Source organism: Myxine glutinosa, chromosome 2, assembly GCF_964187855.1.
Source record: "Myxine glutinosa chromosome 2, kmMyxGlut1.1, whole genome shotgun sequence".
In the NCBI taxonomy this organism is placed as follows: domain Eukaryota; kingdom Metazoa; phylum Chordata; class Myxini; order Myxiniformes; family Myxinidae; genus Myxine; species Myxine glutinosa.
Genome location: NC_136262.1, coordinates 127846169 through 127869017, shown reverse-complemented (window position 1 = coordinate 127869017; position 22849 = coordinate 127846169). Strand labels below are relative to the sequence as shown.

Sequence of the window (22849 nt, the reverse complement as noted above, 5' to 3'; positions counted from 1 at the left end):
AGGTTGCACAAGATCTGCCTGCAACCCTCTTATGGTTAAACTGCCAAAATCAAGACTCTCTGCTCACCTTCACTCCTTCATTCCTCTTTTCTCCCGCCTCTGGAACAAACTCCCTCACTCTCTTCAATCCCACTCCACCCTCCAGGTCTTTAAAACAGCTGTTCACCACCATCTCTTATCTTTCCCCATCCAAAACCTTGATCTTTTCTACCCCCGCTAATTTCATCCCAATCCCACTTTTTTGAAATACCAACTTCTGTCCTGGAAGTCCTTGTTGTCCTTGTGTTTTATACTTCTCCCACCCCCCCCCCCCCCCCTCCCATGCATCCTCCCCCCAAGCCCTCTCCCTCTCACACATCTCCCTGCTCTCAAATGTTGTGTTTGTGTGCTTCCCCTCCTCTCCCCATCTTGTCTACCGCTCCCTCTTTTAATATATTTTGTTTGTCTGGTTGATTTGTTTGTAAAGTAAATGTTAGCTCTTTCACGAGCCTCGATTCAGTATACAAAAAATAAAATAAAATAATAATAATTATATATATATATAAATAAAATTATATATATATAATTATATATATATTTATATATATTGTGTAATCTCAAAAAAGTGCAAGGGTGCCAATATTTTTGGCCATGACAGTATATCAATTTATATATATATGTATATATAGTTGGCAGAACTGTTCATATAAACTTCATATAAAGGGGTGCCAATTTGATTCATACAGCTGCATGAAGAAGTAAAGGTATTTTATTTGCCAGATGTAGGGTGCCCCATTCATATGACCTTTTCCAGAGCATTACTTGGTTCCTCCTCAGAACACAAGGGTAGTCCAGCATGCACACGATATTTTTTTGAATGCCCCTTACTACTTTGTATTGTTTGGCATTTTCTACAAGTTATGGAATGACCCTTCTTTTCTATACTTTGCCAGATGGCTTTTGCCAGATGGATATACTTTGCCACATGGCACATACCCTTTTCTATGCCCCTGGCATTTTACCCAAGAATGTCCCTTCTTTTCTATAGTTTGCCACATGGCACGTCCCATATAAAGGGGCCTTTTCACAAGATACATTTTAAATACGAACAAAATGCATTTATTCATCGAACTAGACTTTATTCAAGATGATATAAAAGACTTGAAAAAGTAAGGGTAAAAAATATTCAACCCAGATGGGATTTGAACCCACAACCCCCAGATTGGGAGTCTGCTGCTTTATCCATTCGGCCATTGGACCAGCACGTTTGATTTGTGTAATTAGTTCACGAGTTATCAAGTGACCACTATATTCGTCATGTGTGTGCATCTGTCTGTGTGTGTGTCTGTATGTCTGCAGCATAACTACCCGATGACATCATCCGATCTTGATGAAACTTGGGTGGGAGGTTGATATCATGATCTAGTTGTGTCCTGCCTAGAGTGGGCGTATTGCGCCCATTGTGGGCGGAGCCACGCCCGAAAAAGATGTCTTTTTAGGGGGTAATCGATTTCAAGCTACATCTTCTCTGAGGGGTTTGCTGGAATCTGACAGGGGTTTCGATATTTGGTTAGGCCAATGTCATGTGTCTATCCCCACGGAGCTCGATTTTTCATTTTTCCTTTTTTTCATTTCATTTTTCACCGAATTTTCGGTATTGTGCAGCTAACTAACCTCATAACTGATTATACATTATTTTCTATCTCATTTCAAGGTCAGTAACCTTCGTTTTGACATTTCCGGGCCTGGCCTGTCCGGGCCTGTTTCGGTTATAGTTCGTCCTTTGTCATTGAATACCGCTCGCTCGTGAACCATCGTCGTCTCCTGACTTGTAATATTTATAATAATAGATTTGAGCAACAATAGTTCAATATTTATAATGTAATAAAGTTATAAAGTGTATATTTTTTTTTATACATTTATTTATGTATACATATTTATATATATTTAATTTTAAAGCAAAAACGATCGCACATAGGTGGAATTTGTTTCGAAAGCCATTAACTCGACCTATTGGCCGATGTATATTCCAAGTTTCAGCTAGTTTCAATGTATCGTCCTTAAGATATGAGTGCCAACACATTTTGGGCGGATGGACGGACGGACAGACGGACAAACTGATGGACGGACCAACGTGATTTCGAGGGTTTCCTAAATATAACTCAAGAATGCATTAACGGATGTTGCTGAAATTTGGAACATATTACCTCAACGTACAAAGCATTTACTTCTGAAATTTGCAGCTGATCTAGTCCAGTAGCAGCCGAGAAACGTATTTTCAATCCCCATGTAAAAGCTGCATACAGAGAAATGATCCCTTATACAAAGGGCGGGGCACTTTGCACCTCCCTTTGACATATATACACACACACACACACACACACACACACACACACACACACACACACACACACACACACACACACACACACACACACACATTTATATATTCATATATACACACACATACACTACATGACCAAAAGTATGCAGAATCCTTCTAATTAGTGGATTTGGATGTTTCAGCCACACCTATTGCTGACAGGTATATATAATCAGGCACACAGCCATGCAATCTCTATAGACAAACATTGGCAGTAGAATGGGATGTACTGAAGAGCTCAGTGACTTCCAACATGGCACCATCATGGGATGCCACCTTTCCAACAAGTCAATTCGTCAAATTTCCGCCCTGCTAGAGCTTCTCCAGTCAACTGAGTGCTGTTATTGTGAAGTGGAAACGTCTTGGAGCAACAACAGCTCAGCCGTGAGTTGGTAGGCCACACAAGTTCACAGAACGGGACCGCCAAGTGCTGAAGCGCATAAAAATCTTCTGTCCTCAGTTGTAACACTCACTACAAAGTTCCAAACTGCCTCTGGAAGCAACGTCAGCACAACAACTGTTCGTCGGGAGCTTCATGAAATGGGTTTCCATGGCCGAGCAGCCGCACACAAGCCTAAGATCACCATGAGCAATGACAAGCGTCGGCTGGAGTGGTGTAAAGATCTCCACCATTGGAGTCTGGAGCAGTTGAAATGCGTTCTCTGAAGTGATGAATCACACTTCACCATCTGGCAGTCCGACGGACGAATCTGGGTTTGGCGGATTCCAGGAGAACGCTACCTGGCCGAATGCATTGTGCCAACTGTAAAGATTGGTGGAGGAGGAATAATGGTCTGGGGTTGTTTTTCATGGTTCGGGTTAGCCCTTAGTTCCAGTGAAGGGAAATCTTAACGCTACAGCACACAATGACATTCTAGACGATTGTGTGTTTCCAACTTTGTGGCAACAGTTTGGGGAACGCCCTTTCCTGTTTCAGCAGGACAATGCCCCCGTGCACAAAGCGAGGTCCATACAGAAATGGTTTGTTGAGATCGGTGTGGAAGAACTTGACTGGCATGCACAGAGCCCTGACCTCAACCCCATCGAACACCTTTGGGATTAATTGGAACGCCGACTGCGAGCCAGGACTAATCGCCCAACATCAGTGCCCAATCGCACTAATGTTCTTGTGGCTGAATGGAAGCAAATCCCCACAGCAATGTTCCAACATCTGGTGACAAGCCTTCCCAGAAGAGTGGAGGCTGTTATAGCAGCAAAGGGGGGACCAATTCCATATTAATGCCGATGATTTTTGAATGAGATGTGTGATGTTCGGGTGTCCATATACTTTTGGGGTAATGTAGTGTACAAGTACATACTGTATATATATATATATATGTATATATATATAGTATATGTAATTTGGATGTAAGCTGTTCAGCCTGGAGGAGGTATGCACCTAACAGAGTACCGTTCTAGTTATCTTCTGTAATCTCGCTCTTCCATTAGCCTTGATGTTGCATGGAAGAAAATGTACTGGGAGAATAAGGACATAACAATATATTATTGGGTGATTCATTCCCAACTGTTTAGATAATCACTCAGGGTGTTGCTGTCATTCACACTTTACATCAAATATTGGCAGACACAAGATGTCATGTTGAGCAAACTCTTTGATGTACCAGTGCAGGTTCAGTGGTGGATTGTACTATGTTGACTTTGGCCCTCATCCACATCTTACTATAATTCACCAAATGTCTGTCCGTCGGTCTGTGTTTATGTCCGTTTGAAGGTACCGCAAAAACTGCTGAACCGATCGCAACGATATTTTGGGTGGGTAATGCTGGGATCTCCGGGAGTAAAATAGGCCATTTAGTTTTTCCAATTTCAGCTTTGGTCTACAGCATTCTGAGGTTTGGACTCCCGCATAACATTCGCGTTCGCATAACGTTCATTGTGACAATGTTTTCATTGTGATGATGTTGTTTTCCCGGGTGCCGCACAACCGGCTGCACCGATCGGACTCGGTGACCTCGGACAAAGACCTTTTATAAGGACACGGGTTGAATCCCTGCTTGAGAGAATTCCAAACCCTCCCCGCCATCATGGCCGTCTCTCCAACTCACAATCCCACGAGATATGCAGAAAGGACGACCCAAAACCAATATAAACATCATTAAACATCATTCGTATGTAAACATCATTAAAAGTAGATAATGACCTCGGCCAAAAGTTCAAACGACGTTTAATCTCTACATGAGAGAATTCCACATAGCTATTTGGGCGGTGTATACGCTAACAGATCGCCGTCTCCATCGTTCTTGCCAAGGCCGTTACACCTATCGGCTCAAAATCCTTTTAACTGTTGATTTGGAAGTTTTTACAATGAAGGAAACACGTATCGGGAGTACATACGACATCGGGAGTACTAACTGCACGCGTCTTCAGTATCAAGCTTAAATCTCTCATTGCGGATCTGAAGAGCGGAATGCTTGGAGAAGTGGTGGGCTACTTCGGCATGAAGGAGGATCAGAAACGTGGACTCCCACACTGCCACATCCTGCTGATACTTGCTCCCGCATGACGTTATTTTCCCGGGTGCCGCACAAACGGCTGCACCGATCGAGATTTAACGGATGTTTATATAAATCGTTTAAAAGAAAAAAAGCCTTCAATTTCTGATATTTAGCCTTTTCATTTGGGTCTCCCAATTGAAGCCCCGCCCGTAGGGAGGGTACCATTGCTAGTTTTACAAATATCCCAGAGTAGTTTAATTGGGTGCTACTTGGGGCTCTGAGCTGGCTGCTGCAGCTTTTCAGTGTTGTTCTTAAGTTGTACATTTTCAGTGTGTACATCGTTGTGCAGTTTAGGGCAAGGGTCATCGGTGTACTATTGTCTCAAGTGAATAAAAGCAGTTTTGTCACAATAAGACACCATGATGTCACAATGAAAAGAACATTCCTCTCCGACTCCTCTCCGGCCTTGCTCCCCCAGCTCTCTCTGTGCTCTGTCCCCCAAATATTCCTACAGGTCGCACAAGATCTGCCAGCAACCCTCTGATGGTTAAACTGCCGAAATCTCGGCTCTCTGCTCACCTTCACTCTTTCATTCCTCTTTTCTCCCGCCTGTGGAACAAACTCCCACACTCCCTTCAATCCCTCTCCTCCCTCCAGGTCTTTAAAACAGCTGTTCACCACCATCTCTTATCTTCCCCCATCCATAACCTTGATCTTTTCTACCCCCACTAATTCACCCCAGATCCACCTTGTTTGAAATTCCAACTTATTTCCTGGAAATCCTGGCAGTGTCCATATGTTTATACCTCTCCCACCCCCCCCCTTCACATGCCTCCCCCCCTTCACATGCCTCCCCCCCTTCACATGCCTCCCCCCCCTTCACATGCCTCCCCCCCCAAAGCCCTCTCCCTCCCACAGATCTCTCGATGTCTCCATGTCTCTCGGTCCCTGCTCTCAAATGTTGTGTTTGTGTCCTTCCCCCTCTCTCCCCATCTTGTCTACCGCTCCCGATGTTATTTGTTTTATGTGTCTGTTTGTCTTTCTGTGTGATAAATGTTCGCTCTTTCACGAGCCTCGATCTTGTATACAAAAAAAAACAAAAAAAAAAAAACACAAAAAAAAAAAAAAAAACATGCTGCTTTGCTCAGTGGGAAAAATGTGCAAATGGCTGTTGTGAGGGTTCATTTCAAATTTGGGTGTATTGTCCCAATATGAACTAAAACGAACTAAAATGAACTAAAACGGCACTCGGTAGAGTATTCTCCACCAGGCTGAACAGTTTACGTTTTGTATCCCACTGATAGGTCGGATCTGGATTTGAACCTGGACCAAAATCTAATCGGTTTGTTCTTCTCACATAACCAACTCATCCACATAGTTTGGTCAGAACTCGTCCACAACGTTTTGAAATATTGTGCTATATGTCGTTTTTGGCCACATCTTTCAATGGTGAAGAATCACTTCGAATTTAAAAAAAAAAATCGGATTCGAATCTTCACCAAAATCGAATCAATTCGTCCTCGTCACAAACCCAAACTGTCAAACAAATTTCCTCCAAATGTATCCACAACTTTTTGATATATCCTGCTATGTATCGTTTTGGTCCTGTCTCCCAATGGTGAAAAATCACCTAAAAAAAAATAAAAATTCTCATATCCGAATCCATATTCAGATCTTCACCAAAATCGATTTGAATTGTCCTTGTCAGACACCCAACCTGTCTACCAAGTTTCGTCTAAATCCGTCCACAACATTTTGAGATATCCTGCTATATATCGTTTTAAGCCCTATCTTCCAATGGTGAAGAAACACTTAAAAATTCTACTAGCCGGATCCAAATCCGGATCTTCACCAAAATCTAATCATTTCGTCGTTGTCGCATACGCTACACATCTCTGCCAAATTTCGTCTGAATCCGTCCTCAAATTTTTGAGATATTTTGTCCATAGACAAACAGACAGACAGGGGTGAAAACATAACCTCCTCCAATCTTTAGTGGAGGGGGGACGGGGGACGGGGAGTGGGGGGAACGGAATATAGTGGACATTACAGTCGAGTCAGAATTTACTTTTGAAATTCTTGGTCACACGATCAGCCATATAGCTTTTCCTTGGTATACCAAATTTACAAAATGGTACAAAGCAGGGACAAAGGACTAAAAAAATTACCTTTTACTTCAGCATTTGACGGACGAGGATCAGCAATCTATTCAGTCGAGGTAACATTCGAGTGTGACTGCAGCCAGATGAACTGTGATGGCATTTTTAGTGACAAGTGCCATGTTTACAGGATGATGAACAAATAAAATCACCATGATGGGGAACGGGAAAAACCTGATGATTTTGTCAAATTCCCTTTACCTTCTGAAAATATCAGCGAGTGTGGTGCAGCATTAACGCTAAGATGACCTATGTTACACCTAAGATGACCTAAGATGATGACCTAAGATGACCTATGATGACCTATGTTAAGAGGGTTTCTATGTTACACAACCAGAAATTGCATGTGTGCACAAAATGCAGGATGAATTTCAACCTGCATTAAAACATGAGCAAATCATTAGACGTCTCTCAACATTGTGGTGTAATTTGCTAATTTCGATCAATGTTGGAGATAAAATGGTGGCCTATCATTCTTCGCATTGTCGAATCATCTCCGTCTCTGTTGTCTCGTTCACTAATCTCTTACACACGCGCTGATTCTTTCCCATTCTGTTCCTCTCCGGGCCATTGTAAACTCGTTTTTGTGTTATTCGCCCTGTCGTCCTTAAGTATGTCCCCCATCCCCTCCCTTCGTGTCCTTTGGTAGTTTGTGAACCCGCTTCCCTTTATCGGTTAGCTCCTTCATTAGCCTAGAATCTAGACAACTGTTAAAAGAATCTCTTGTTAAAATGAGATCTTACCCCCAAAAGGTCTCTCTAATGATATGATAAAATCCAAACGTGTCCCCAAATTAACCTCTGAATAACGATTGAATCCATGTGTGCTATACATAGGTCACCAGATGGATTTTGCTTCGACGTCTTTGGATCAGATCAGTGTGTCTCTGATAGCATCTCTGATACGCGAGCGGACTGCAGACTTGATGTGTGCATGCACAATTCCTGAATTGCTCCTTGATCAGTGTGTGCCGGTTGAATTGAAACAACAACACCACCTCGACAGCGTGTTTTGAACTAGAATTAGTGGTCGATGTGAGGTGAGGCGAGCTTAATTGTTTCATCATTGCCTTATGGGGAGGTGTGATAAAATGTGCAGCAGGTTGATCATGTCTAATTCTACTGGTATTTACAGTGCCTTCAGAAAGTATTCACACCCTTGACTTTTTGCACATTTTGTTGTGTTGCAGCCTAAATTTAAAATGGATTAAATTGACATTTTTTGTCACCGATCTTAACATAATACCCCATAATATCAAAGTAGAACTTTTTTTTCAACTTTTTGCAAAAGGAATAAAATGAAATACAGAAATATCTAATTTACATAAGTATTCAAACCCCTGAGTCAATATTATTGTTGGAACATCCTGTTGGAACGTAAATCTTCACTGCAGTCCAAGGTCTTTTGTACTGTGAAGCAGTTTTTCCTCAAGCATTTGCCTGTATTTTGCTCCATTCATTGTTCCCTCTATCCTTACAAGTCTCCCAGTCTCTGCTGCTGAAAAGCATCCCCACAGCATGATGCTGCCACCACCGTGCTTCAGGGTAGGGATGGTGTTAGATGGGTGATGAGCTAGGCTCGGATTCCGCCAGATGTAGCACTTTGCATTTGAGCCAAAGAGTTCAATTTTCATCTCATCAGACCACAGAATATTTTGCCTCATGCTCTGGGTCTTTCACATGACGTTTTACAAACTCCAGGTGTGCTGTGATGTGCCTTTTTCTCAGGAGTAGCTTCCATCTTGCCACTCTCCCATAAAGCCTAGATTTGTGAAGTGCTGCAAAGACTGTTGTCCTTCTGGCAGGTTCTCAAACAAGGAACTCTGTAGTTCTGTCAGAGTGATCATTGGGTACGTGGTCACCTTCCTGACCAGGTTCCTTCTTTCCTGGTTGCACAGTTTGGTCAGACGTCCAGCGCTAGGAAGAGTCTGGGTAGTTCCATATTCTTTCCATTGCCTCATCATGGAGCTCACTGTGCTCTAGGTAACCTTCAACACTCAATAAATTGTTTTATACCCTTGCCCAGATATATGCCGCCCTCACAATTCGATCTCACTGTTCTACGGTCAGAGTCAGAGTTTTAGCTCTGAAATGCACTGTCTACTGTGGGACCTTATATAGAAAGGCGTCTTTCTTTCCAAATCATGTCCAATCAATTGAATTGGCCACAGGTAGACTCCAATCAAGTTGCAAAGAAATATTGAGGATGATCAAAGGAAATTGGATGCACATGTGCTCAATTTGGAGTGAATACTTATTGACCAAGACATTTCATCATTTCATTTTTAATTAATGTGTAAAACATTGTAAAAGAAAAAAAATATTCCACTTTGGCATTATGGGGGTATTATAGCCTGGTGTTGGCTTAGCGGTTAGGGTGCCGGCTTGGGATCCTAGGATCCTGGGTTCGAATCCCAGTCGATCGCTGAATTAACGCCAGGGGGGTTGACTCAGCCTGTCATCCTTCTAAGGTCGGGAAATTGAGTACCAGCTTGCTGGGATGAATGATCACGGTGTGTACCCCGATTTAGAATAGGTACACCGTATCCCTGCGCATCGTGAGAGCGTGACCAAGGGTTGGCGTCAGGAAGGGCATCCGGCCATAAAAACATTGCCTCAAACAGGGAACCATGATTGTCATGGGGCCTGCAAGGCTAACCCCCGCTCTAGCGGGGGAAATGGCCTTAAAACGATCATTCATTCATTCATTACGGGGTATTATGTGTGGATCAGTGACAAAAAAAACATATCTCAATTTAACCCATTTGAAATTCAGGCTGTAACACAACAAAATGTGAAAAAGTCAAGGGAGGTGAATACTTTCTGAAGACACTGTATAATTTCTGGTGTTATCTCCTGATTCCCATAATAGTATCCATCCTGGATCTGTGTTATTCCAGGAATCCGTCCTGGTTAAAATCTCCAAATCCAGACTTACTACACACCTCAACTCTTTCGTTACTCTTTTTCTCCTTTGGAGAACTGCCTTACTGCAGAGGTTCAATCCCACCCTTCCCTCCAAGGCTTCAAGAACATGGTGCACTACCATGTAATGTCATCCTACATCCCTATCCACAATCCTTTATGCCATCATTATCCCTACCTAACCTAGCCCACCCCTTTTCATGCAGGTTACAGTGTCTCCTCCTCTCCTCTCCTTTTCCTATTCTAAGAGCCTCGATATTGCATAAAAAATTGCAACCAATGAAAATGATAATCTTAATAGCGTGTAATGACAGTGGCTAACTGTGTGCCTAATTGAAACAATGAAATAACCTTTGTCCATGCCATCAGGTAAAAAAAAAATGCTGAACAGGCGAACGTGAAAATGACGTGTCGGTCGTAAACGCAAACGAAGCATTTAGATTCCTCCTGTTGTGCGCCTCTTATTCACTGTTTTTTTGTTTTCTTGTTTTTGTTTCTTGCCTCCCCTTTCAGGTCGAAAATTCATAACAATTGCAGATGAATTTGCAAAATTGTGAAAAATATGTCGAGGCAGCACAGGTAATGTGTGACTTTAGTCTTCTGTCCAATAACACAATAACCTGGTCCTGAGAATTTTGAAACATGGCGCAGTCAGCAAGGCTTCCAGGATTTACAGCACATTTCTGAAACATAGCGACTGGGCTGCCTCTACTTCCAGCACACGTCCAGCTTCAGAGTATATCACTAACGTGCCTTCAGGGAGGCAGCAGCAAAGCTCAATCATAACATGCTCCCCACTGAACGGTATAATCTGGATTGGATCTTCCAAGAAATGGTATCAGTGTTACAAATGTCATCCTAGTGGCTTTCTGACAAAGCACTACAGTTATCTTTCATAAATAATAGTAGTATATTGGGAATGAACCATGATCAACTATATTTTTCATGCCCTTCAATCTTCTCTCCTGCTCGTCTCTTGTATTGTATTCTCCGAGACCGGGACATCATGAATAGCATTAAGTGGTTCTGTGGCTGCAAATGCAGAGGAACTTACATTTATTCATGGCAAGATTTAATGCCTCTGATTTTGTGACAGGGAGCTACTCGTACATTGTTTCATTTGGGAAACGTCATCAAGAACATTGATGGTGTGAGTCGTCGCTCTCGACGAATCTCTTCCCTTCATTGGCGTGCTCACTAAACATGAGCATGTGAGCAGGTGCCAATGAAGGGGAAAAAACCCGCACAAAGAAGCGATTAAAGCAATAGAGGTGTGTGCTATCCCTCTCCCGCTTTCTATTCCTATGAGCATCGTTGGCTGCAGGTGCAGTAAATGCAAAGTGAAGTCTGATGCACATAAGTGCAGCAGACTGGCCAGGTCGGCAGTATGATGACAGCTGCCCTTGATGTCCAAAGTGGACACTGCTGTCTGCAGATGCTGCGCGGCGATGCCTAAATTGGTGCCACCACTGATTTCATGGGCACATTTCAACAACATTACCATGGAAGGGAAAAACATATTGTATGACCAATTGATATTACTCATGAAAACCCCATTAAAACTCTCACTTTACCAGCAACCTCTGCCTCTTAAAACTTACCCTTCCCCTTTCCTCCAGCCTGGTGAGCATGACTATGATGGTGCTGCGCTGTTCCCAGACCATACGCCAGAAATCTCCAAAGGTTTCTGGAAGAGGACCCTGGGTGCCGATGTAGGCGTTCTGGCGCCGATAACCATCCAGATAGTTGGCATTGATGTAATCACTGCCAGGAATGCCTGGTGTATAAAAAAGGTGATGAAGAGGGCAGGGTCAGGTAAATTATTATGTGCACTCCAAGACCATTCTAGTTTAACTTTATACCCCTACCATTGATGCACTTTGAATTTGATATTGAATTACCTTCGATTGGTGTGAGAATAACTCGTGAATGGTCATAAGCAATAACGTTGGCATAGCGGTTCTTCACCTTGTTAACTTCTAGGTTTGAGTTTTCCCACGTGAACTGCTGCCCTGGGTCGATGGACTGAGACAAAGAAGGGGGTTTTGGGAGAGAGAGCAGGGGAGAGCGAGGATTGCCAGAAAATGGAGAGCGGAGAAAGGAAGGTGGGTGAACAAGATGAAGGAGGATGGAAAGGGATGGAAGCAGGTGGCTGGGTAGGGGAAGGAGACAAAAAGATGAAGAAGGTAAGAAAGAAAGAAAATAAACACAGGAAGAGAGAGAAAAAGTGAAAAAAGAGAAAAATTGCAAATGCATTTGATGAGGGTATAAGGAAAGAAGGAAAGAAAAAAAAATTAAAAGAGAAAAATGGCAGAGAAGGAAGAAAACGAAAAATAAAAGCAAAAGAGGAAGATAAAGAAAAAAATTCATAGAAAAAAAGAAAAGAAAGAAAGCTACAACTAAAAAAAATTATTACATAAAAGTTTTGAAAAAAAAAGTATGAAGGAATATGATAAAAAATGTCAGCATGTGATAATGAATTAATCAACCACGAAATATAAGATGCAGAATGAATCAATGACTTGTGTATTGACATGAGAAAAAGGATCAAGCCAAATGATCTATCAATCCAACAAAGGTCCAAACAAAAGCCATATTTATCGGCCACAACAAAAATGTGTCATGACATGGAAACAAATGTTTATATCAAAAGGTCAAAGGCAGTTGTCGGAAAAAAAAAGTCCTGATTTCTTGTGTATTTTATACCAGGTGCAAAGGCTCAGGTTGGAGCTGGAACAAAGGTCATGCACATACGTGTCGACATGACATTAGACAACACCGGGTTTGACTTTTGGGAAACAGCTGATGACCTTAGGGGAAGTGACGTAACTTTCTGGCGCACTGTGGGTATCCCAAATTTGTGACGTCATTTTTCTCTTCGCAGACAGTGCGGCAATGAAGGGGAGATATATCCAACTCCACCACCCCGAGGGATGCCAATCAGTGCTCTATCCTCTAACTGCTGAGTTTTAAGCAATGAAGCAGAATGTACCATTCTTAAGTCGTTTAAATACATGGGATTTCAAAAGCTCACATTAAAATTTGTTTTGGGGTGTAGCTATTCTTATAAATTCAAAAATTTGAACAGGCAATCTAAACTGGTTATGTCGTAAGAGCAAGAAGGCCACACTTTTGCTGTTGTTGCATCATTACAAAACGTTTCTACATTCGTCAATCAATGGGACAAAGGCAACTTGAGATTGGTGCATATCGCCTTCCCTCCTGATAACAACATGAGCAGCCGATTGTAGTTTTTCAGCCAATGAGAGGCATATGCTTTATCAACGGGTCTTGTTAAGAAGTGCTAGCCTTTTGTTAGTTTGGTAGGTCTTGGTTGTGCGTCACATGATGATCAGGGTGAGACATGGAAGGGCTGGTGCAATTTGGCGGCATTCATTGCGATGATTTTCCGGCAACTCTTGTTGAACACAGTTGGCAAAAAAGATAAGAAATGAACATTAGGAGGTCACAGAAGCAATCCAATTCAATGTTATTTTAGGCTTTTGTTCAAAACATGAAGATATCAGCAATAAACCCAGAGAGGCTGCTTAGCAAGAGGTGGTAAACGTACAAGCACAGTGGTGGCGATTCTCACTGCAAAAGCTTTCGGTTTAGTTTTGGCACTGCTCCATGTTTTATGCTGAAAAATTCCTTTGTCATCAAGTTTGAGGAGCATTTTGGTCAATCCAGGCCACAATACAACATTACAACAACAACATGCATTTTAAGGCCATTTTCCCTGCTAGAGCAGGGGTTAGCCTTGCGGTCCCCATGACAATCTTCTCCATCTTGCCCTATTTTCTGCATCTCTCCTTGTTAACCCCCTTGCCGCATTTCTTCTTCCACCATCTTTAGCCAAGTCTTTCTCGGTCTTCCCCGTCCTCTACTTCCTTCTACATTCATTTCCATCACTCTTCTCAACCAGTCACCTTCATCCTTCCTCAACACATGACCAAACCATCTCAACCTGTTCCTCTTCACAGCATCAATCACAGGCAATATTCCCATCATCTTTCGCAATTCATCATTTGTCTTCCTCTCTCTCAACGATACTCCGCACATCCACCGAACCATTCGCATTTCCACCCTTTCCAGCCTTCGTTGCTGCTCTACGTTCATTACCCATGTCTCGCTCCCATAAATCATAACACTTCTCACACATGGAGCATACACCTTTCCCTTCAGCTTCAACGACACTCCCCTCCTCATCAGCATGCCACTCAGTTCCCGAAACTTCTTCCATGCACATCTCACTCTAGCAACGGTTGCCGAGTCTGATCCACCTTCTCCATTCAGCATGTCTCCGAGGGAGCAAAATGTTTTCACACCTTCCAGCTTCACGCCGTCTCCAAGATCCAACTCAACATTTCCTCAATCTGCAGCTCCCTCTGTGCACACCTTACATTTGAATGTAGCTGCCACACTGGTTAATGACCCTCTCAGACCACTACATTTTTGATTAACCCACTCAGCGCACATTGTACATTGAATGGAGTTCACTCCGACACCCTTCCTACACACAGCACAGGGCCACTTCCCAGTTCTTTCCACCTCACCACATGCTTTACCACTTGCCATCACCTTCGTCTTTCCTATATTCACCTTCAGACCTTTTGTCTCCATACATTCCATCCACTTGTTCATCTTTTCCTTCAGTCCATCCATACTTTCCGCAATCAACACCAGATCATCTGCAGGCCACAATCTATCTGAGAAATCAATAACAACTCAATCCGCAAATTCTGTTGCCAAGTCTACATTAAGGTTGCCCTCCATAGCCAAATATGGATGTTCACACGTGACGTGCGAATTACCTGGGTATGCAAGTTTGTTTATCGTGTGAGGAGCTGCAGCTGGTACAGAAACCATCCTTCGAAACAGCAAGCAGTGTCACCTTGTGTCTAGGAATATCTGAGATCAGACCACTGGCATCCTACAGTTTAGGCAGGAATTTGGAATTTATTCAGGGTGCCAGCGATATTTCGCATACTCTTTGCATAAGACATCATGGGATCTTTAACGATCCCTATGACGTTGGGGATCCTTTAACGAAGTTGACGTAGCTTCAAACCAGCTAATGCTAGCAAATGGGACACCCGGGTTAACAAACATCCGAGGGATGCTGCTCTTTGTGTGGCCAGGCCCTGCCTGTGGCGCACCAATCACACAGTTTGTATTTGGGGCCGGGAATCAAACTCAGCTTAGACAGTTCAAAAGAAATGAGAAACTACCTCTTCACCATCCTACCAGATATTCTAGTCTATACACCATGAGTCACAAAAAGAAAGAATTCCACTTACATTACCAAAAGGCAAAAGTCCATGAGAGGAAGTATCAAAACATTTGAAGCACCAGTCTTTGATGAGTTTCTCAATATTGAGGAAGGCTCTTTTTTAATATATTCCTTCACATTTCACCAGAAAGACAAAAATCAGCTTAAAAATTAAGGCTTGCAAGGGGAACTTGTATATTGTGATACAGCGTGGAAGTGAAGTGAAGGAGAAAGCTTAATTTGCAGAACCAAATGCATCATCAGTGGAGTCATCGTTGGATTAATTAAAGAAAATGCAAACTAGATGGGACAGGCCTGATCCAAACTGAATTTGCTAATCCTGAAAAGTATCTTCTTAAAAAGGCTTAAAGCTCGTAAATCTCACTCTCATGTCTAAGTAACCCACCTATCTATTTCCATGGTCAGCTACTGGAAAAGGTTTGTCTCTTGAACTTCTCGGCATCACTTTCAGCCGGTACCTCACCTGGGCCAACCATATAGCAAAGGTGGCCATCAAAGCAAGCTGCAGATTGGGTATCCTCTCTTTATCCAAGTATTTCCCGGGAAATTCAGAGCCTCTCGCAGTTTACAAGGAATTTGTCCGTAGCCCAATGCCCCATCATCAAATCTGTCTATCCTGTATTATGTGCAATCTAAAGCTCTTAACATTATTGGAATCTCCTGTGAAAAGGTCGAAGCACAAGATCTGTTGCTCAGGTCGCAGGCAGGTCAGTGGTCTCTATTTTTTAACCACCTCTTTTCTAATATTGCTCCCTCTGCTACCTCAGTCCACCGAACCTCCCCAGCAACTCCACGATATGCACATTATTTCAGTAACCCCCTCCTGGTGTAACGCTCCAAATCCAGGCTGACTGCGCACCTCCACTGTTCAACCTCTCTCTTCCTTCTGGCGTTTCCAGCAAGTGGTGCCCCACCATCTAATGGCGTACCCCATTCCTTCCCACAATATTTTCTATCCCCATTAACTCTCCCTAAAGGCCTAACCCAACCTTCTTACTTGCTGGCTTCAGTGTTCCCCCCCCCCCCCCCTCCTATCACTCTCTCTTCCTTTCCTCTTCATTCATTCCCTTGCTTGGTGTGCGCAATTGCTGCCCTACTACCCCACTGTCAATTCAACCTGGCTGTTTTATGAGCCTTGCTCTTGCAAAGTAAAAAAAAATACCCAATGCAATAACCCTAAAGAGGAAGTATGCAAGTTTAGCATTGAACGCATCCGTTTTGGGCACTCGATTCTGACTTCAGACATCTTCAGGAAGACAAAGTCAGCTTAAATACAGACAATGCAGGGCAGTATGTACTGTATACCGTTTGAGAGTATGCAATGCCTATGGTACTGGGAAGCAAATTGAAGCAGCGTGCCTTATTTGCATAACCCATCATTAGTGATGTCATAATTTCATCAAATGATGAGGTCTGAATCAATAAATGAATCGCATGACAGAAAGCTTGAATTCAACAATCCTGAGAGATATCTTGACATGCTTCTGCTCTTTCAATTCTGCAGTATTTACATGCTTCTGATCCCTTCTCAGCAATGTTTGGAGAAACCTGATCTCAAAAACGAGGTTGGAAAAGTCTCTCTGGACATATATCAGGCATATGACACAGTCTAGAATCCTGTTTGCTTCCCCATATCTCTGCCTGTGATACAGAAGGCCACCATCATTCCTGAATTTCTGACTTCCTTCACTCATGTAGTCAATGTTTGGCCATCAATGGAACCCTCTCCTCCCCTCTTCCAGTGGAGGCTGGAGTTCCCCAAGGCAGTATTTTGGGCCCAGTGTTGTTCCTCATCTATATACGCATGAGCTCTCTGATGCTCTGGAAAACCCTCTCTTCCTTTATGCGGACACCTCCACATTGTGTTACACAGTACCCCGTTCCTCTGCTCGGCAGACAGCAGCTGCGTTTCTCTCTGCTGATCTGGAAATGATGAGACACTGGTCCGATGAATAGACCATGTCATTCAACCTGGAAAATATCACGGTGTCACTGTATCATTCCGAAAAGGTCATCAAATGAACCCACCTATCTATTTCCTTGGTCAATCATTGGAAGAGGTTCAGTCTATTGAACTTCTAAGCCTCAGCATTTACCTTTCCTACCACATTCCAGAGGTTGTCCTGTTGCACTCTTCCCTCCAGCGCTTCAAGCAGGCAGTGCACCACCACCTCATGTCATCATCTGTCCTGACCAATGATCGATATTACACCCATTAACCGTTTCTAACCCAACCATTTTACTCACTATTTTCGGTGTTTCCTCCCCTCCTCTTTTCCCATTCATTCATTCATTCATTCCCTTGATGTTTTGTTCCACCATCAGTTCTACCTTGCTCTTCTATGAATCTTTCTCCTGGAAATAGAAAAAATATATTCTCCCCCCCCCCCCTCCCCCACCCCCCAAAACAAACAACAAACATCTAAAGGGTCGTAAGTGGACTCACTTGAAAAAAAAAAAATTGGTGTCCAAAGTGTCCAAAGGTGTCCAAAGATACCGAATTGGTGTCCAAAGCTCTGACATTAACATTCTTAACTTGCACATCGGCATTTAGATCCCCAGCTCACCTCATATTCCTGGCAAAGTAAGCGATTTCCATCATTTCTGAGCTGCTCTACATGCTGAAGTATTTGTGCAGCTGGTATTGGAGGGTGACTTGCCATACCTAGAAGAGATAAAACAAACACATCACCTTTTGGTACACAATATGACCTCGCACTGCTAAGAGTTATCTAAATACAATGATCAATTAGCAAAAAAAGGATAGCATTTCATTTTGGTCAACAGCAATAATCTGGCAACAGATGTAACAGTGAATGACCATTTCAGTACTAGCAAGGAATAAACTTGTACTGGACCTAAAAATAACAAAGAATGTGAAAAACAAGGAAACAAAACCATGGAAAAATCAATACATGCATATTACATAAATAAATAGTCTGGTGTTTGCTTAACGGTCAAGGCGATTGGCTCGGGTCTTGAGTTCAAGCCCCTGTCGTGCTGTTGAATTAACACCAGGCAGATTGACTCAGCCTGTCATCCTTCTGAGGTCGGCAAAATGAGTACCAACAAGCTGGCAAAGGGGCATTGATTGCATCAGCATTGCATCAGCATTGCACAGCCACAACCCAAAAATGATGCGGCCAAGCAGCCACAGGCTTCATGTGAACAAATAAAAACAGGAATAAAAACAGAATTTCAAATTCAGCTGAAAAACAGTGTCAAACACCAAGGAAAAAAATAATAATCAGACATTCACATCTACAACCAACGAAAATGAAGGTGATAAAAGAAGAGGCATTCAACAATTTCAAAGCAAGGAAAAGGTACCTACAACCATAAGTTATCAAAATTTATGAAAACAAGAGCTCATGGAGGAGCTGAACGACAAAGTGTATGTTGACAGTTTACCATAGGAATGGTGGAGGGAGGGTGGACATATGACTGAAAAAGACTGAAATGAAGAGGATGAGACAATGGACAAAGGGAGACAACGGACATAAAAAAACTCCAAAATAAAGAAAAGAATGGAACGAGAGGGCTGCAACTGCAGACTGATGATGTATCCCAGTATAGCCAACTTGTATTATTAGCCAATTGGTAATAACACTTGAAATTCTGCCTCATTATGAAAACAAACGTTTTGTTATCATTTTGCAAAAAGTACGACAAAATAAAATGATGGAGAAATTAAATAATTGACAATTGAAAAATATTTAAAAAAAATAAACAATTTTAAAATAAAAAATAGTTCAAAAATGAAATTATGGTAAAATTGAAAAATTGGTAAAATGAAATATTGTAAAATAAAATTCAGCATTTTAAAATTGGGAAAAATTTAAATATTTGAAAATTGAAAATTGTTTATAATTAAATAATGGAAAATTAAATAATTGACAATTGAAAAATATTTAAATAATTTAAAATATAAAAAAATGAAAAAGAAATAATTTTAAAATTAATAAGAAAGTTGAAAAATTAAATAATTGAAAAATAAAATCATTAAAAATGGTAAATTGAAATATTTTTAAATTCAATATGGAATTTGAAAATTGGGGAAAAAATTAACATTTGAAATTTGGAAATTTTAAATAATTAAATGGAAAATTATTCTTAAAAAAGTGGGACAACAAGGACATCAAGACTAAACACTTAATGCCTCCCTCCGAAAACCATAATTGGAACAAGGCAACTTAGTCAAGAAAAAGGTTGAATATTAGACTGTGAATTGATGAATATTTGAAAGAAGACAATTCAAAATAAGAAAATTTGGCAGACTTAGTGGCGTAATGGTTAGAAGTGTCCGCTCTCAGTCTGGGATGTCGGCGGTTTGAACCCCGGACCAGTCATACCAAGAAAAATGGTACGTGTTGCTTGCTTGCTTGATGCTCAGCATTTAAAAGAGGAAGGAAGATGAAAAATATCCTTCTAACTCAGAAAAAAATCAAAGCTGATAGTAATCCAAAAAAGGACATAAGATGGAGCCGAAGAATTACCATCAAATTATCCTGCTCTCCAATACTTATAAATTGTTCAGAAAAGTTATCAATAACAGACTGGTTATTGAAATTCACAACCAACAATGGGAGCAAGCAGTTTTTATAAGTGGAGACTCAGCAATGGATCACCTACAAACAACAAATCAGTTTTTGAAAAAAAAATCAACAGAATATAAATTACCTTTGTGCCGAGCATTTATTGATTATGAAAAAGCCTTCAACAGTGTGGAAACAAATGCCATAATCCAAGCTCTACATCACCGAAATGTCACTTTCAGATACCGTATGAACATATTAAGTAAAGTCAACAATGATGGAACAGTGACCTCAAGGTCGAACTATCTCACTGAAATTGTGCACTGAATGGTTAAAAAAGGAATGTTTAAACAGCTACAAAGTGAAAATGAAATAAATGTCGATGGAGAAAGACTAAACTACATACAATTCACAGGCATTGCTTTTTAATTTTAGAACAACGTGAAAGAACTGAAAATCATGATGAGAGAGTGAAATTTGGAGACTCCGACGATCGGATGAGAAATGGATATTATGAAGACAAAAATCATGTTCAGCAACCTGAGATTATATTTGCTTAGGTAAACCCATAAAAATGGATGTAGATCACTTTGAAGAAAAGAAGAGATGCACCAAAACAAAGTGGGCAACGCATTTTGAAAACGAGAACGACACTTGGTGGAGTGAATACCTCCGCCAGGCTGAACAGTTCATGTTTTGAGTCCCACTGATAGGTCTGATCTGGACCTTATCCAAAATCAAATCGGCTTGTTCCTGTTACCGACTCAACTCATCCACAAAGCGTTGTTATAATCCGTCGACAATGTTTTCAAATATCATGGATATACATTGCATTCAGAAAGTATTCACCTCCCTTGACGTTTTTCACATTTTGTTGTGTTACAGCCTGAATTTAAAATGCATTGAATTGAGATTTTTTTTTGTCCCATAATTGATTTGAGATACCCCATAATGCCAAAGTGGAATTAAAAAAGAAATCTTATTTTACAAAATAATTAAAAATGAAAAGCTGAAATGTCTTGAGTGAATAGGTATTCAACCCTTTGCTATGACACTCCAAATTGAGCTCAGGTGCATCCAATTTCCTTTGATCATCCTCAAGATGTCTCTACAACTTGATTGGAGTCTACCTGTGGTCAATTCAATTGATTGGACATAATTTAAAAAGAAACGCACCTTTCTATATAAGGTTCCACAGTTGACAGTGCACGTCAGAGCAGAAACTCTACCATGAAGTCCAAGGAACTGTCCGAAGAACAGCAATCGGGTCGAACAGCAATGGCCGAGATATAATTGTGAGGAGACATATATGGGGAAAGGTATAAAACAATTTCTACTATTGAAAGAGCACATTGAGCTCCATCACTAGGAAATGGAAGGAATATGGAACTACCTAGACTCTTTCTAGAACTGGCCGTCCCACCAAACTGAACAACCAGGCAATTAGGGCCTTGGTCAGGGAGGTGACCAAGAACCCAATGACCACTCTGACAGAACTACAGAGTTCCTTGGCTGATATGGGAGAACCTGCTGAAGGAAGAACAGTCTCTGCAGCACTTCACAAATCCAGGCTTTATGGGAGAGAGGCCAGATGGAAGCCACTCCTGAGAAAAAGACACATGACAGCATATGCTTTGAGTTTGCAAAGCACCACGAGAAAGACTCTGAGAGCAGGAGGCAAAATATCATGTGGTCTGATGAGACGATAATTGAACCCCTTGGCCTGAATATAAAGCGCAACATCTCGCAGAAACTTTGCACAGCTCATCACCCATCTAGCGTCATCCCTACCGTGAAGCATGGTGGTGGCAGTATCATGCTATAGGGATGTTTTCAGCGGTAGGGACTGGGGGACTTGTAAGGATTGAGGGAACAATGAATGGAGCCAAATACAGGTAAATGCTTGAGGATAACTTGCTTCAGAGTGCAAAAGACCTTTGACTGTGGCCAAGATTTACCTTCCAACCAGATAATGACCCCATGCACAAAGCCAAATCAACACTGGAATAGCTTCTAGAGCTGGCCATATTAGGATTTATGGCTGGGAGTTAAGGTTAGGAGTTAGGGCTAGGAGTTAGGGCTCGGAGTTAGGGCTAGGAGTTAAGGGAGGAGCTAAGTCGAGAAGTTAGGGATTTTAGTTAGGGAAGTTAGGGATTAGGGAGTTAGTTAAGTCGAGAAGTATTTTTATTTTTTCATATTTCTCTTTATTCATTCTAATTCTTGCTTCTTCTTTATTTCTCTGTTTCTTTATCTATCTGTCTTCGGAGAAGTGAATTCTTGCAGAATCTTTTTTCTGTAAGGTTCACCTGGCTGCGCTTGGATGGGTTTGAGGGTAGGGGAGTAGCGGCTGAAACCCAAATCCTATCCAGGTTCCTCCTGATGACTTAATCTTTGCTCTTTACTCTCTTTTTTTTGGGTTCCTTCTGATGACTCCAATACAGTATTTGGTTTTTCGTACAGCGGATAAGCTCTCATATTTTAACAAATTGTGCATTTTTTGAGAAAAGCATGAAATTTTTAGCATAGTTAGTATATACCATAAGGTTTATTTTCAGATGTGGAGGGAAGTCAGATTTGACCTCTGAGGACCGTGAGAGGTCAAATACAAGATGGCCACCAGTTCCCCAGGGGTAATGTTCAAACGCGCTTAATTCTGGAACCAAACAGTGTAGAAAAACATTTAAGGTATCATTCCCAACTAAATTTGGTGATACTTTTGAGATCGCCAGAATTGAAGGAAATGCATTTAGGTCAAGGTCAAGGTCAAAACTGACCAAAGATTAAGGTCAAGAATGAAGTATCGCAAGTATGCAGATATCTTAAAATAAACCTAATGGTATGCACTAACTATGTTATAAATGACCTGCTTTTCGCATAAGATGCACAATTGTTGTGGTTATCCACCTCACTTAAGTAAATACCCTCGATGTAAAATGGGGTATGGTGGTTGGTGTTAACATTGTGTTTTTTCGACTGACGACTCTCGCTGAAAACAACCCGGATGTCCTAGCAGAATTCAAGTCTGGAAATTTTGTGGTGCACAAAACCAGCAACAAGTTCTCTGCCATGGCACTTGACCAGTCCCATGAGCAGAACAATGCAATGGTGAAAGGTTCTGGT

At 41.6% G+C, this 22849-nt stretch overlaps 1 protein-coding gene across 1 annotated transcript in view; it reads right to left on the bottom strand.

Annotated features, from left to right (window-relative positions):
- LOC137422292 (receptor-type tyrosine-protein phosphatase delta-like) overlaps nt 1-22849 on the bottom strand; it is a 213200-nt gene that overhangs the window by 91448 nt on the left and 98903 nt on the right. Inside the window, exons 7-9 of the mRNA XM_068109042.2 lie at nt 17762-17859; nt 11803-11926; nt 11503-11678 (exon numbers count right to left, since the gene is read on the bottom strand). Coding sequence (XP_067965143.2) covers nt 11503-11678; nt 11803-11926; nt 17762-17859 — 398 coding nt within the window. The remainder of the gene's footprint in view (nt 1-11502; nt 11679-11802; nt 11927-17761; nt 17860-22849) is intronic.